Raw genomic sequence first — 15,149 nt, 5'->3', positions numbered from 1 at the left:
GCTCTTTCGATCTCACCATGGTGTTCACTCTCGCCTCAACAGTCAGGAGCACATCAAACTAAATGTTGAGGTTTCAATAGGGCAAATCTCCTTCAAAATGCTGAGGAACGATGTTCTAATCATGTGCATCTCATGTGATACACCTGTGTGTGATTTCAGCCATTTTAAAGGGGACCTGTCACCCTAAGAAATAATTACAAATTGTTATCTATTGTGTTTGTCAAGCAAAATAACCTTCACTTACACTATATAAATAATATAAATCTGGTTTCCTTCAGTCATCAGGAATTCACAATCACAGCAAGCAGGCAGCTGCCATTTTGTGGTCATTGTTATTAAGGCAAGCTTTGTATAACCCTAAAACATTGTTTCTGTGCCAGAATGGGGGACCTGATACCTATGTCCATACACAGGATTCACAATTAGATGATGAGGAGAGAGGGGGAAAGTGAGTGCTGAATTAAACATCTAAGTAATGGTCTGCCCCGCCTCTATGCCTAAGGCATAGAGGCGGGGCAGGCAATATATGATTGACAGCTGGGATATTTAAATGCCTTTTATAATGGGTATAGATGTGTTAATAACAATTATATTATATATAACCTATAGTAGAGTTACTGTAGCAAACACACAACTTTTACCAGTGCAGGGCAACAGTACATTATAGTTCATTTACTTTAAAACTCTTTAATGTTTTGGTGTTACTGTTCCTTTAAAGGAACAGTAACATCAAAAAATTAAAGTGTTTTAAAGTAATTAAAATATAATGTGCTGTTGCTCTTCAAAAAACTGGTGTTTTTGCTACAGAAAAGCTACTATATAAATAAGCTGCTGTGTAGCCATGGGGGCAGCCATTCAAGCTGGAAAGCGAAGGCAAACACACCAGTTGTAGCAATGCAGGGCAACAGTACATTATATTGTAATTACTTTTATACACTTTCATTTTTTGGTGTTACTGTTCCTTTAAGAGTCTGAACAAGAAGCACGTAAGACTATCGAGGTACTCCAATAAAACAATTTTTAATGAAGAATTCTGCCTAAAGATTCACTCCGTGCCTGCTCTTCAAAAAACTGTGATATCTGCTTTCCTAGCTGAAAGCTTTAAAGGAAAAGTAACACACTAACACAAAGTAAAAATTTTTCAAGTAAAAAATCTATTCTACCCTACCCCAATAATTGCCCTATCCTGCACACCATTTATTATTTTGAATACTTTATTAGAAAATACTTGCTAAAACTTGGCTTCCGGTCATTTTAAATAGGGCGATACAGCGATGCAGGGCAGAATCCACTATGCTAGGATCGATCATCGCCCTATCGCCCTATTTCAAATGACAGGAAACCAAGTTTTAGCAGGAATTTTCTAATAAAGCATTCAGAATACTAAATGGTGTGCAGGATAGGGCAATTATTGGGGCAGGGTAGAATAGAGTTTTTACTTGAAAATTTTTAGCGTTACAAAACATGTTTACATGTCCCCCCACCCACAATGCTAAGGTCTAGGAATCCTTATTGTAGGGGAAGTCTTGGAATCCTTATCATAGAATGTTTATTTAGATTTGCTGACCAACCCATGTGCAGTATTATAGATCCAAATAGCCTTTCTGCACAATAGATATATATGTTGGTATTTTTAGGCTTTTGCTTGTGGTGGGGCTTTTATTGTTTCATCACAGGATGTGAAAAGCATTATTCGTTAACATTGCTGCACATAGATGGCAAATACTCCTCAAATCAGTGCAGTCTTTATTTACAAGTGCCACATATTTAGTTCATTAACTTTTTCAAAGTTGCTAATTTCTACAGCAGATTCATATGGAGTATAATAAAAACAATGACCATACATATTGTGATGCAGAGAAAAGGTGTGTCAGTTTCTACCTATTATAAATTCTATATCTGCTAGTTCGTGGCAGTAACATTTATATTCTGGATCAGTCACCTTGCCTATGCTATTTAGAGCTCCACATACCTTTTTGTGTAAGGAGTTATTGCTCATAATTAAGATTACACCAACCGGGCTGCTACATTTCCAGTAGTACCCAAAACTGCAAAAGAACAATCTTTTTTAATCTCACCTCAGCCTCAATTCTTATGGGAATTTCTCCTACAAAGCAATATGTTTATGTTGATAAATTACTGGGGCTAGTTCAGCTATCTGATCCATCTTAAAATGTATTTCTCTGTTACAAATGCACCAATGCACATATAAGTGATATGTTTGAGGGAAATTAACATGCAACCCGTGGGCATATATTTGTTAGCATTAAAGGGCGTAAAGTGACACCTGAATTGTATGTGACACGTCTAAGGAATAATACACTGTTCATAAGAGTTGAAGGTAACAACATTTCTGAGCTGTTAGACTGGTGAGCTGGATATGAGTTTGAAGAGATTCATCATCACTTCCATCAGTCCATGGCATGTGGCTAACAGTCCTTACCTAGTGATTTTCATCTTAAAAAGACTTCTCTTCTTTGTTACACATGTATGATCCCAGTGTTGTAACTATAGAGAAAGCAGACCCCACGGTTGCTGAGGGGTTCCAGACCAGGGTATGCTTCCTCCATAGTTGTAACGACTTCCCTCCCTCTCGCAAGTAGTAGATTGGCTGGGGAGGGAGGACTTTGGCAGGCGGAAGATGCCGAAGGTGAGACGCCCTGCAAAAAAATATATATATCTTTGGAGGGGCCTGGTGCATGGCGATCCATAGATCCTACCAGGTCCTTTCAAAGATTGATTGATTTTTTTTTTTTTTTTCAAGGTGGGGCACACTGGTTAAGCCACTGTATGATCCTCTTTTTTTTTTTTTTTTTTTTTTTTTTTTTTGGAAGGCTGTACCTTAGTAGGGATAGAACTGCTGAGAATATAAGGGGGTTTGGCCCTAAATCGTTAAGTTTGAGCTGCAGTTTTAGTTTAAGAGCTCCGTTTCTCAGTAGTTTTAAAAATCATCTGTATTTTGGGGTCCCTCTGTGTGCCAATAACTTTCAAAATCAATGTTTTCTGGTTTATATCCTGCAATAATTTATCTAGGGACCCAATAATAAATTTAAAACATATGTATTGTGATGTAGAAACAAACTAGGCTCAGAGGGAGGGAACAGTTGGAAGCTGAAGATGACTACTAAGGTCGTCTGGGGCCTAGAACACCGTGTACAGTTCTGGAGATCTTCAGGACTGAAATAGAAAGTGTCCAAATGTTGTGCGTCTGGATCAGTATAGCATATAGGTATATAGAATCTCATGAGAGTAAACAAGTACACATCAGATTTTTAAAGGGCTAGCCTAGGAAGGCATGCATCTCATCTGGTCAAATGAGGACATACTGTAATATAGACGAGCTGTTTTTTGTGAAGCTCAGTTCTGATTATACTAAGTGGTCTGAGTATGTATTATATCATCAGCTAGTGCAACCTTTGTGCCTGCTGGGAGTGTTCACATGGATTGAATTAAGAAGAGAATACATTTTTCTGCTTGTATAAAGGAATTTAAAAATTGAACCATTTTAGAAATATCTGTAGCAGATATTTTAGCTCATGAAAGGACTATTAACATTTATTTAATAAAAGTTATGAACCACTTCTGACCTTTAGCATCTCAATGATCAGAATCTGCCCAGATCAGGGTCTCAGTACTGGTGTTGGCTGTGCATGGCTTTTCCTAGCTGAGCCACAGAAGGCTCCACTTCATATAATGTTAACAAACCTAACGACATCCTCATGTATTAATCTGAATTAATTGTAAGATTAGCTGCAGTTAATCAGGGGCCAGTAAAATTTGATGACTTGTGCTTAGTTATTTAGCTGTGACACAGCCTGTCCCAGAATTCATCTCTTTTGGCTCTAGCCCAGTATTTGTATTGTCTTGAGTTTCCAACTCTTTGCTCTCTGTTTTACCTTGGCCTGGTTTTAGTTGGCTTTGGCTAAGTAGCCAAGACTATGTATGTTACCTTCTGTTTTGGTAACTCCTCGCATCCTCATGGCACATAGGATGTACTCTATGGTGGCGCTTTTTTAGCCTTTAGAGATGTGTCCAAACCTGGTGGAGAAGTCTGTCTTTAGTATTTCTGGAAACAATGTGTGGCTTTTGGCTAGCAAATGTGCATTTCTGTGTTGAAACCAATGATGGAATCTATGCCCGTTAATGGGTTCAGCACTGTATTTAGTAGCACAGTAGCATAGCAGTAATTCTGTCTTGTAGCACTGGTGTTCCAAGGTTGAGTCCAGCCAGGAAACTATCTGCAACAACTTTGTATGTTGTCACTGTGTTTTTGGGTTCCTGTGGGTGACTCTGGTTTCCTCCCACAATCCTAAAATATTCAGACGGTTAATTGACTTCTGATTTAATTGGCCATCATCTGTGTGAATGTAATAGGGACCTTTAAATGTAAGCTCCACTGGGGCAAGGTCTGATATATAATCACTATACAGCTCTGGGTTATATAAATAAATAATAATCACTGCTGCTTTGTAGTTTTTTTGGGAGGTGGGGGGTTGGGCTTAACAGGAGGCCAAGATGTACTGAAAACTACGAATGCACCGAATCCACTAATTTCCGATTCGGCAAACCCCAAATCCTAAAAAGATTTGGCCGAATACCGAACCGAATCTGAATCCTGAAATGTTCAACTTCTGTGTTCATGTGACAAAAAGTCACGTGATTTTAAGGATTAATTTTGGCTAAGAGCATGGATTCATCCAAAACCTGCTGAAAAAGGCAGAATCCTGTATTAGGTGCAGCCCTACTGAAAACATTTCCAAAATGCAGTTTGAGAAGATTACATCTGCTGCCAGTCCAGGGCCACATGTTATGAGTGAGCTGACACACTCTCCTGTGCTATAACACTTCCTAAGGCACATGTTAGTTGTCAGGTAGCGTGTGCGTGTCTAGCAGTGATCTCATACTGTACTGTAAACTTTTTTTTATTGCTTAAATATCTTTACATAATTGAAGAAGCACCCAGCATCAACAAGTAGAAGTATTCTTTTATGTGCCTCAGAGCTTGCCTTCTGCAGGCTGCTTTTCATAGTATCTGACAGCACTTGCTCCTGCTGTGTATGCTGGCCTTAGAGCTTACTGCTCCAGTGCTCACTGCTACTGGCCATCTTCTCTTGCACTTGTACTATGTGACTCCAGCTCCTCACTTTAATGGTTTGTCCTACCATATGCTTTCCTTGGGAGCTTTGTTTTATTCTTTTTTATTCATTCTGATGATCTAGTATATTTGTATTGTATCTTTTTTTCCTTTATGACTATCTTTTATGTTAGAGTAAACTGAAATCCTACCTGGGGGCAGATTTATTAAAACGTGAGATTAGTGCTCACCACAGAAAAAAATCACCCACTTTCTATTCATTCTTATGGGATTTATAGAATTGTTTTTATAAAATGGTGAACTCTAACTTCTAAAAATCCCGTAGGAATGAATAGAACGTGGGTGAATTTTTCTGTAGTAAACTCTAATATCACATTTTGATTAATCTGCCCCTAATCTCTGCATCTATATCACAATTATGGATTGCAACTGTAGGGCATTCAGCTACAGATCAAATAATGAGGTGTTCATTCGTGTTACAGTGCTTCTCACCACTTTGTTGCACCATTAAACATGCATAAAGGGGAAGGAATTTTAAAGTGGCGGTTTACCTTTCAGTTCAGCTTTTATTATGTCATAGAATGCCCATTTCTAAGCAACTCTTCAATTGGTCTTCATTATTTTTTAGTTTTTTTTGTTTTTTTAATGCCATCCCACCGGCTAGAATGTAAATCGCCGGTGGGATGGCATATGCAGCGCAGCGATTTGCTGACGTTGCCTTGAGAGGAATGTTTGGTGATTTTTGCGCTGCGTATGCCATCCCACTGGCGATTTACATTCTAGCGGTTGGGATGGCATTTCGGGGAGATTAGTTGCCTGCAACAAGGGAGACAACACCCCCCCCCCCTCCCCGTCGCAGCCCTTAAGGGTGAAGATATACAGAGCTACTAGTAGCGGCTACTAAAATAGACAATGCCAATAATTTACCGTTAATTTCTCTGCGTGTGTTTTAGCAGAGGCAATTCTCAGTATTGTCTATGCCAGGGTATTTTCTGGAGTTTAGTAGCTGTGAAAAAGTAGCTGCTACTAGTAACTGTCTCTTCACCCTAAATGTTGCTTGGCTGCAAAATATAGCACATATAAAATACATATTCATATCTCTCTGATCTTAGCCTATTAAGTAAAGTAAAATGTCCTGCAACAGCAGAAAATGGTAATTCAAATAGGTACATAATTCTAAAGAGGTTCTTGGGCCTTGTGGCTAAACCCCAGGATAGAAGGTTAAAGGCTGCACTATAAAGTATAAGGTTTAAAGAGTTGTGCAAGAAACACAGTAGAAGAAAATTGTGTTTTAAAAAATTGTTTCCTCTTTCTTATTCTCTCTGTAGGAAAATGTGTTAATGCTGCAGCCATCAAGGAAGGGATATTCCAAAGTGTGAGTAAAGGAAGGAATTTTTTCATTTTGTATGCGACACTCATTAAGATTATTTTTGGGACTGTCCTGAAATTTCCAGACCTGTCTAACCATTCTCTTTATCACCATAAAATGAGCACAGGCCAATGGGAATTTTATTTGTTACATAGTTACATAGGGTTGAAAAAAGACCAGGGTCAGTCAAGTTCAACCCTTCCATGTAAACCCAGCACCCACAAACCTATACTGACCTATCTGTACTGTCTAGCTCATTAATATCCTTCTTAAGGACTGGAGCCCAAAACTGCACTGCATACACAAGGTGAGGCCTTACCAGGGACCTATAAAGGGGCAAAATTATGTTTTCATCCCTTGAGTCAATGCCCTTTTTTATACAAGACAGCACTTTATTTGCTTTAGTAGCCACAGAATGACACTGCCTGAAATCAGAAAACCTGTTCTCTACAACCCCCCCCCCCAGATCTTTCTCAATTAAGGATCCCCCCCCCCAACACCCTGCCATTTAGTGTACAACTTGCGGTTATATTTATACCAAAGTGCGTAACTTTGCACTTGTCCCCATTGAACCTCATTTTCCATTTTGCTGCCCAGTTTTTCAATTTTATCAAATTGCTCATGGCAGCATCCTGCATGGAACTTGGTTTTGCACAATTTAGTGTAAAAAATAGCAAAAATAGAAACAATACTCTCTATGTCCACCTCCAGGTCATTAATAAACAAGTTAACCATTCCTTATCCATTGTGTAGTGTGAGTACAGTGGTATGTAGCTTGTGTGATTCTTGTCGATAGTCTGAAATGTTGTTAATAACGTCCTTTGACTGATGGGTTCTAGGCAGGCATTAGGGCGAAGGCACACGGATTATTAACATTTCAAACTATAATGGCATTAGGGCAAAAGCACACTGGGCGATTAGTCGGCATGACTTTTTAAAAAGTTGTGGCGACTAATCTGCGCAGAGAAAATGCATGAGCAATTAGTTGCAGCGACGGCCATTATACTCTACATGAGAAAAGTCGCCGCGACTCGCTTCATTAAAAGTCGCAGCGACTGATCGCCACGTGTGTCTTTGCCCTTATAGGGGAGTGAACAGCTGCAAGCTTTTTTTGCAATGTAAATGTTATTGATTTTTCCAGGTCCGTTGGATTCCGTGTAATTCAAAGACCCTAGTAAAGACGTTGTATAGCCATACAAATTTCATTTGCAATGGTAAGCCATGATTTCCTTGTGTATCTTCTCTGTCCGCGTGGCACTTGTACCCAGCTAATAGCATGCTGTGTTTTTTAGGATGAAGAAAGTCAGAGCAGCCTAGAGTGTATCCAAGCCAACCAGATTTTTCCACGCAAGCAGCTGATCAGGGAAGATGAAACCCTTCAGGTCAGTGGCTCCTTTTTAAAGGTTAGTTGAGTTATGAAAATGAAACAAGGTCCTGTTAGAGGCTTTAGGAGAGGCGACTGGAATCCTCATTCAGCTGACTACAGTTTCATTATAAATAAGGAACTTATTTCTAGTTTTTAGAGAGTCAATCAGTAAATCTGAGTAACACAACTATGCAAATATTTTGCAACCTATTTTGATTAATGAGGCACATGTAAAACTTTGCTATGCTGTGAGTTACAGGCCTACTTGGCAGTACATTAGTAATGACTGAGAGATTTTGCTTGCCTCTAGTGTTTATTACAAATTCTTTTATTCGTTCAGGTTCCTTTCCAGGAGCTACATGGGGAGAGCACAGAGTTTGTGGGCCGGGCAGAGGATGCAGTCATCTCTCTATCCAACTATCGTTTGAACATCAAATATAAAGAATCTTCAATCAATGTGAGTTCCACTTCTCATGCTGCTGCATGTTGCACACAGTGTTTAACGTATATTCTCACACATTCTTCTTTGACTTATTTTGGTACTATTCTGAACTAAACTCCTTAGCAAGAGGTAATGAGACATGGGCTGTGTTGTGTCAAATAGATTGTGTATCTCTGTAAATTCCTACTGCAGTGCAGAGGCTTATATTATTCCTTCATTGCTTTGCTAAAAGAAATTGTTTCAGTGTAGGACAAGAGATCATGCGTCTGTGTGTGTTTAGTATGTGCTCTGCTTCTCATTAATGATAAGGCCTTAAAAGTAGAACACAATACAGCATCAATTTGATCAATACAGCTTAACACTGTTTCCTACCTACTAGTTGTTCTTTGTCCCTTAAAGGAGAACTAAAGCTTAACATGGGATTAGTCTAGCAATAATGCACATAATGTTTTAGGCTTCTGTGTCAGCCCAAGGCGACCACTCTTTTCTCCTGGTTCTCCACAAATACTCTGTGCTGCTGATGATTGGTGTCAGCCACTAAGCTTCTCAACAGCTGCCTAAAGCACACTGAGCATGTGCGGTGTCACTAGCACTCCTAATCCAAGATGTGACAACTTTGAAGGCCCGAATGATTACTGTTAAAGAGATTATGAAACTTTAGGCTGGAGCAGTAAGTTCAGTATATAAAATACAGCATTTTTACCCATATTAGATTTAAGGATTTAGTTTTCCTTTAAACGTTAAAGTAAAATGTCACTTAAATACTGTATTTATGGAATGGTTTAATAAGGGGAGCCAACCAGTTCTTGCTGGGATATATACATTTTTTTTTTAATTTAATGTATTTGTGGTCTTGTAGGTTCCTCTGCAGCTGATTGAATCTGTGGAATGTCGTGATCCTTTCCAGCTCCATCTGACCTGCAAAGACTGCAAAGTGATCAGGTAGAATATGGAGCAGAACTCCACATGGGTAAACTACACTGTAATGAGGGGCTGTATAATAATGTTTTTAAATAAAGCCTGTCCGTATAACAGATTTGGTTTGTTGTATAATGTGTCTAGACCTCTTAAATACATACATAGTATAAGAGGTTAGGTTATATTAAATAACTAATGGACTTATTATGTATTAAAAGTTGATGGGTTTTCTTGAAATGAGAACTACACCTCATAACTATTCAGGACTCAATCTTTAGATCACCCGGAAAAATTGTTGTTTACATCTGAGCAGAACCAGAACACACTGATGCCATATTACTGGCAATAGGGAGCATGAATAGTTATTGGAGAAACGTTTTAGTTGCTGATGCAAGAAAAAGTAGGAACCCCCAATGCAGTATTCTACATTAAACAGAAAAGCCTTTTTTAAGGTCTTTGTTTTGAATTTAGGTTATAGATGCATTTGTTGGTAACATAAATACTTCTGATTTATCCTTCTGTATGGTCCTAGGAGCCAGTTCTCAAGCTTTGAGCAAGTGCAAGAATGGCAGAAGCGCATGAATGCTGCTCTGCGCCCACCCAGTCGCATAGAGGACCTCTTCTCCTTTGCGTACCATGCATGGTGCATGGAGGTGTATGCAAGTGAAAAAGAACAGCATGGAGACTTGTGTCGCCCAGGTGTGTTGCATATTCTATTCCGATACTCCCTGGCCTACCTAGAAAATTCTCTGTTTTAGTGTCTGAAATATAACCTTCTTGGTGCAGGTGACCATGTAATATCACGATTTAAGAATGAGGTGGAACGGATGGGTTTTGATATGGACAATGCTTGGAGAATTTCAAATATCAATGAAAAATTCAGGTAATTAATGCAATGGTTTGTCCTGATTTTTATCAAAGATACAAATCTTATTGAAATAAAATAAATGATGAACAGTATATTATAGCACCTAACAATTATGTGAATGTGTGTTTGCGTAGGCTGTGTCCTAGTTACCCACAGGAACTCATCATCCCAGCTTGGATAACAGACAAAGAGTTGGAAAGCGTTGCAAGCTTTCGTTCATGGAAGCGTATTCCGGCTGTGGTGTACAGGTGAGAGTGAAACGGTAGCATCCCCTGAAAGCCATGATTTTTCCCAAACACTATACCTTTCTTTTCTCTTAACTTATGTGGCAGTTTAGTACATTTCTGATGTAAACATAAGACTCGTTGTCGGCTACAGTGGCCTCGCAGCTAAAAGCCGTGGGTAAGATTTATAGACTTGAAAGAACCAAGCCTTAGTGCTTGTGCAGTTCCAGTTAGATATCTGTCCTGTGTATGCGCCTAGTGTGAGCTTGTGTGGGGGACAAATAAGGCAAGATGGTGGTGGCTGACTGCAGGAAAGTAAGAAAAGGAGCAACAGCCCAGGGGTGGAGGTAACAATAGGGGCAGATTTATCAAAATGTGAGTTTGTAGCTCCCCCAGAAAAACTCACCCACTTTCTATTCATTTCTATTTGAATACGCTCCTAAAAATTCCAAAGGAATAAATAGAGGGGTGGGTGAGTTTTATTGTGGTGAGATCTATACTCACATTTTAATAAACTGGCCCCTGTGATTTAAAGCTTACCTTTTCTTTAAAACTAAAAGCAGAAGATTCAACCCGTTTGCTTCAAAACTGCAAATGCTTTTATTGTGAAAGAGAATCACTGACACCTAGTGGTGAAACTTCATATTCACCCGTCACCTAAACCAGGGGATTGAGATAGTAATCATGTTTTTCAGAAGGTACCTCACTTTTACATTAACTTTTAGTATGATGCGTGAAATTTTGAAATAATTAGTATAATTTAAATAATTTAGCTTTGTTCAGCAGCTATCTGGTTGCTATGGTCCATTTTACCATAGCAACCAGGGATTGGTTTAAACTGAAGGCTGGAAGAAGTATAGGAAGAGGGCCTGAATAGAAAGATAAGTAATAAAAAGTAACAGTATCAATACAATTGTAGCCTCATGGAGCAGTGATATTTTTGGCTACGGTGACCCCATTTGCAGATTGGAGAGAGGTGGGAAAGGAAGGTAAATGTAAATGTTGCAAAGAACAGAACATTCTATAATATACTGAACATTAACTTTCAGGTGATCTGCCCTTTTAATAACTTAAACATGACAAAATTAGTAGTTTGAATGTTTTTTTTTATTTAAAATGACACTGATTATAAACTTTTTTTCTTGTCTGATTTTTTTTTTTTTTACAGACACCAGAGTAACGGGGCTGTGATTGCACGATGTGGGCAGCCTGAAGTCAGCTGGTGGGGTTGGAGAAATGCAGATGATGAGCATCTTGTTCAGTCTGTTGCTAAGGCCTGTGCCACAGACAGTAGCCGAGCCAGCCCGGGCAAAATGACCAATGGCAGCTGTCCCCGCAACCAAATAAATGGTGGAGTTCTGACAGATGTAGATTTTGGTAGGAAGCAAAACACTGTGAGAATATAAAAAAAACATTGATTCTTGGCTTGGTCAGTGTCCATAATTTGAAATATTTTTTTATGTTTCTTCCAATAGAATCATCCATGTCAAACATCCCACCTCCTGAAAGCCCCTCTGTTCAGCCACAAAAATTGCTGATCCTTGATGCTCGATCGTATGCTGCTGCAGTGGCCAACCGTGCCAAGGGTGGAGGCTGTGAGTGCCCTGGTAAGGATGTATTGGGTTGTGAACAAGGTTGGGTATGGAGGTTTTGAACCCTCTCAGAATCTTATGCTCTGGTACAAAAACCTTTGCTTTTGTCACAGGTACAGAATGTTCAATTTCTTTTTGAACATTTATCTTTTGCTTAAGATTGTTACTCTAATTTACATTGTCTGTCTTTTAATACTGTACATTTTGTTTTGCAGAGTATTATCCTAACTGTGAGGTTGTGTTCATGGGAATGGCCAATATTCACTCCATTCGTAAAAGCTTCCAGTCTCTACGCCTACTCTGCACACAGATGCCTGACCCAGCCAAGTGAGTATCACTGTTTATAATCTATAAATTTCCTGGTGAAAAGGACCATATTGCTTGTGGTATGCACAGATTTTGGAACACTATCAATTACACTTATAGACAAGGAAAGGCTTATTCATTGGTGGGTGCCAATATTTTAGAAAACCCCAAGGAAAAAAAAATTTAGGAAGAGATAAATGAGCTTTAGAATACCTGTTACATTGTTATCATCTAACAGGATCTTCTGAACCACCACTGGATCCCTCCTGCTGTACTAGTGACAAATAGTTTGTTTCTATATGGCCTTAACCTCTCTGTTTAGCACACAAAAATGACGAGTTTAAAAAGTACAGAGGGATACCTTACAAATTACGTATTAAACAGAAAATCACTGAATGGGTATTGGAAGATTTCATTAATATTTAGTCATGTTTGTTCTCTGTTCTTTCCTATCTCGCACATTTTTTTTCAGCTGGCTTTCTGCATTAGAGGGTACCAAATGGTTGCAGCACCTCTCTATGCTGCTGAAGTCATCCCTTTTGGTGGTGCATACACTGGACAAAGATCAAAGACCTGTTCTTGTTCACTGCTCTGATGGCTGGGATCGTACCCCACAAATTGTGGCACTCTCCAAACTGCTGCTGGACCCTTATTATAGAACTATAGAGGTACACTAGTTCTAAAGTTGCACCAAGTAGATTAAATGTTTACATTGCACTAATAAAGTAAATTACATTGTATATTCTGATTTTATGTTTGGTATTCATTTTACCCTTCTTTGAATGCAAGTCTATTTAAAGGGGTTGTTTACCTTCAAATTAAATTTTAGTATGACAGACAGTGATACATAGACAGCGTAGTAGTCTAAAACAGCAATTAGACAGCCATTTATTATTCTTATTAAGATTTCAGGCGTGAATATAGCACCCGATTCTACTAACACCATTCAGTTGTTGTTGTTCTTTCTCCTTTGAGTAAGCAATCTAAACTTTTAAAGCTATAAGGGGACGAAGACGCATGGAGCCACTAGTAGTAGAGAAATAGACAATGCTGATCATTTACTGATAATTGTCTCTACGTGTGTTTTAGCAGATGCAACTCTCAGTATTGTCTATGGCAGGGAATTTTCTGGCGTTTCATAGCTGCTACTAAGTAGCTCCATGTGTATTCCCCTTACACTCAGTTGTTTCTCTCCCTGCTTTACAGGGTTTCCAAGTCCTGGTGGAGACAGAGTGGTTGGACTTTGGGCACAAATTTGCAGACCGCTGTGGACATGGAGAGAACTCAGAAGACCTGAATGAGCGTTGTCCTGTCTTTTTGCAGTGGTTGGACTGTGTGCACCAACTGCAGAGGCAGTTTCCGTGTTCCTTTGAATTTAATGAAGGCTTTCTGGTAAGTTGAATTAGGAATTTACAACTGATGTACAGAACAGCAACATTTTTGTATTAGCAGAGAATCAATAGAGATGACTCCAACTGTAAGAAACTACTAATAGAGTATGCAGATTACCTGCTTTGCCCCATGGACTTTGATATTGACACCATCACAATTCATTTATGTATACTATTTATGCACTTGCCTAATGCTTTTCTAATAGTTCTCAGTGATAATTAAAATGCCTATTTATGGGAATGTATAAGTGACCAAGAAAGGAATTGATTTTATTTATTGGCCATGCAGGTTAAGCTGGTGCAGCACACATATTCCTGTTTGTTTGGGACTTTTCTGTGTAACAATGCCAAGGAGAGAAGTGAGAAGCATATCCAGGAGCGTACCTGTTCAGTCTGGTCCTTACTGCGTGCAGGGAACCGTGCTTTCAAAAACTTGCTATACTCTTCTCAGTCTGAAACTGTGAGTGTTTTTTCCCACTCCATAGGGTTTACTTTAATCACTCTTTGCTTATACTTTTTGCAGTGCGTTCCAAAAAAAATGTGTGGTCTCTGCTATCAATACATCCATAATGTACAGTTCTGTTATCTGCTACTTTCCACTAATTTTCACAAGTTTTCAGCCTCTAAAGAATTCTATATTCTTAGTGTATTCTTTGAATCTCAGGTGCTGTATCCTGTATGCCACGTGCGGAATTTGATGCTATGGAGTGCTGTTTATCTACCAGGATCCTCCCCATCCACTCCTAGTGAAGAATCCTGCACTCCATACCCTGCTTCTGGGTCTGCAACTGAAGAGCCAGCAGTCTGCAGGTTAGCGCATAGTAGTGGCAAAAACCAGAATCTAAGTTCAGGAAGACTGTTGCCTATTGTGCTCTTCTCTAATGTAGTGTGTTGTGGTGTAGAGAAAGCTAATTTAAGTGCAATAAATTCAGAGATTTATGACCCAAATCAAGTAAGATACAGGTATGGGATCTCTTATTTCCATTTTAAGCAAATAATTCTATTGGGTTTAAAGGACAAGGAAAGGCTCATTGGAAAGGTTTACCTTTATACTGTCTAACAGTGATTCTGTTTCTGATCACTTCTAAAACATTCATTAGATCCCAATCTGTAGTTCTCTCAAAATCGCTCAGTACAGAAAATAGTATGGTGAGCTAGTTAAAGAAAAACTCCACATCCCATGCATTTCAGATAATAAAAGGAATTCTGGGAATGAATTCCAAAGGGCTCCAAGAAAATCCCATTTACATGTGTTTATCCTATAGGCTAAAGCTCACCCACTGGGTTTTTAAAGCAGAAGCCAGGATAATAGCTGATCAGATTCCTAGCTACAGACCGGTTTCTACATACCCATATTTTTTAGTCAAGGAACATTTGGGTGGCATATAAGTAATGGGGAATAGTTTTAAAGAAGTCGTTAACCTTTAACCCTAAGCTAGTGTCTGAGGGCATGGCAGCACCATGCTGTGTTTCCCGATGTCCCTTGTGGTGGCTTGGTACTTCACCCACAAATGGTGGAGACACCAATCTCTGCCACACAGTACAAGCCATCAGCTCAACAATTTGGTACAGCAATAT

General features: G+C 39.1%; 1 protein-coding gene across 3 annotated transcripts in view; it reads left to right on the top strand.

Moving 5' to 3' along the window:
- Window positions 1–15,149, top strand: part of mtmr3 (myotubularin related protein 3) — a 53,744-nt gene that overhangs the window by 28,439 nt on the left and 10,156 nt on the right. For all 3 annotated transcript variants that reach the window (XM_002934269.5, XM_031891659.1, XM_031891668.1), the window contains exons 2-16: window positions 6,424–6,470; window positions 7,606–7,678; window positions 7,757–7,846; window positions 8,171–8,287; window positions 9,132–9,214; window positions 9,723–9,889; window positions 9,977–10,073; window positions 10,193–10,306; window positions 11,451–11,659; window positions 11,758–11,889; window positions 12,090–12,201; window positions 12,653–12,848; window positions 13,387–13,572; window positions 13,861–14,031; window positions 14,236–14,381. In XM_002934269.5, coding sequence (XP_002934315.1) covers window positions 7,676–7,678; window positions 7,757–7,846; window positions 8,171–8,287; window positions 9,132–9,214; window positions 9,723–9,889; window positions 9,977–10,073; window positions 10,193–10,306; window positions 11,451–11,659; window positions 11,758–11,889; window positions 12,090–12,201; window positions 12,653–12,848; window positions 13,387–13,572; window positions 13,861–14,031; window positions 14,236–14,381 — 1,823 coding nt within the window. In that variant the 5' untranslated portion in view covers window positions 6,424–6,470; window positions 7,606–7,675. The remainder of the gene's footprint in view (window positions 1–6,423; window positions 6,471–7,605; window positions 7,679–7,756; window positions 7,847–8,170; window positions 8,288–9,131; window positions 9,215–9,722; window positions 9,890–9,976; window positions 10,074–10,192; window positions 10,307–11,450; window positions 11,660–11,757; window positions 11,890–12,089; window positions 12,202–12,652; window positions 12,849–13,386; window positions 13,573–13,860; window positions 14,032–14,235; window positions 14,382–15,149) is intronic.

The sequence above is a fragment of the Xenopus tropicalis genome, chromosome 1 (genome assembly GCF_000004195.4).
Source record: "Xenopus tropicalis strain Nigerian chromosome 1, UCB_Xtro_10.0, whole genome shotgun sequence".
NCBI lineage: Eukaryota > Metazoa > Chordata > Amphibia > Anura > Pipidae > Xenopus > Xenopus tropicalis.
This window is presented reverse-complemented; position numbering and strand designations above follow the sequence as displayed.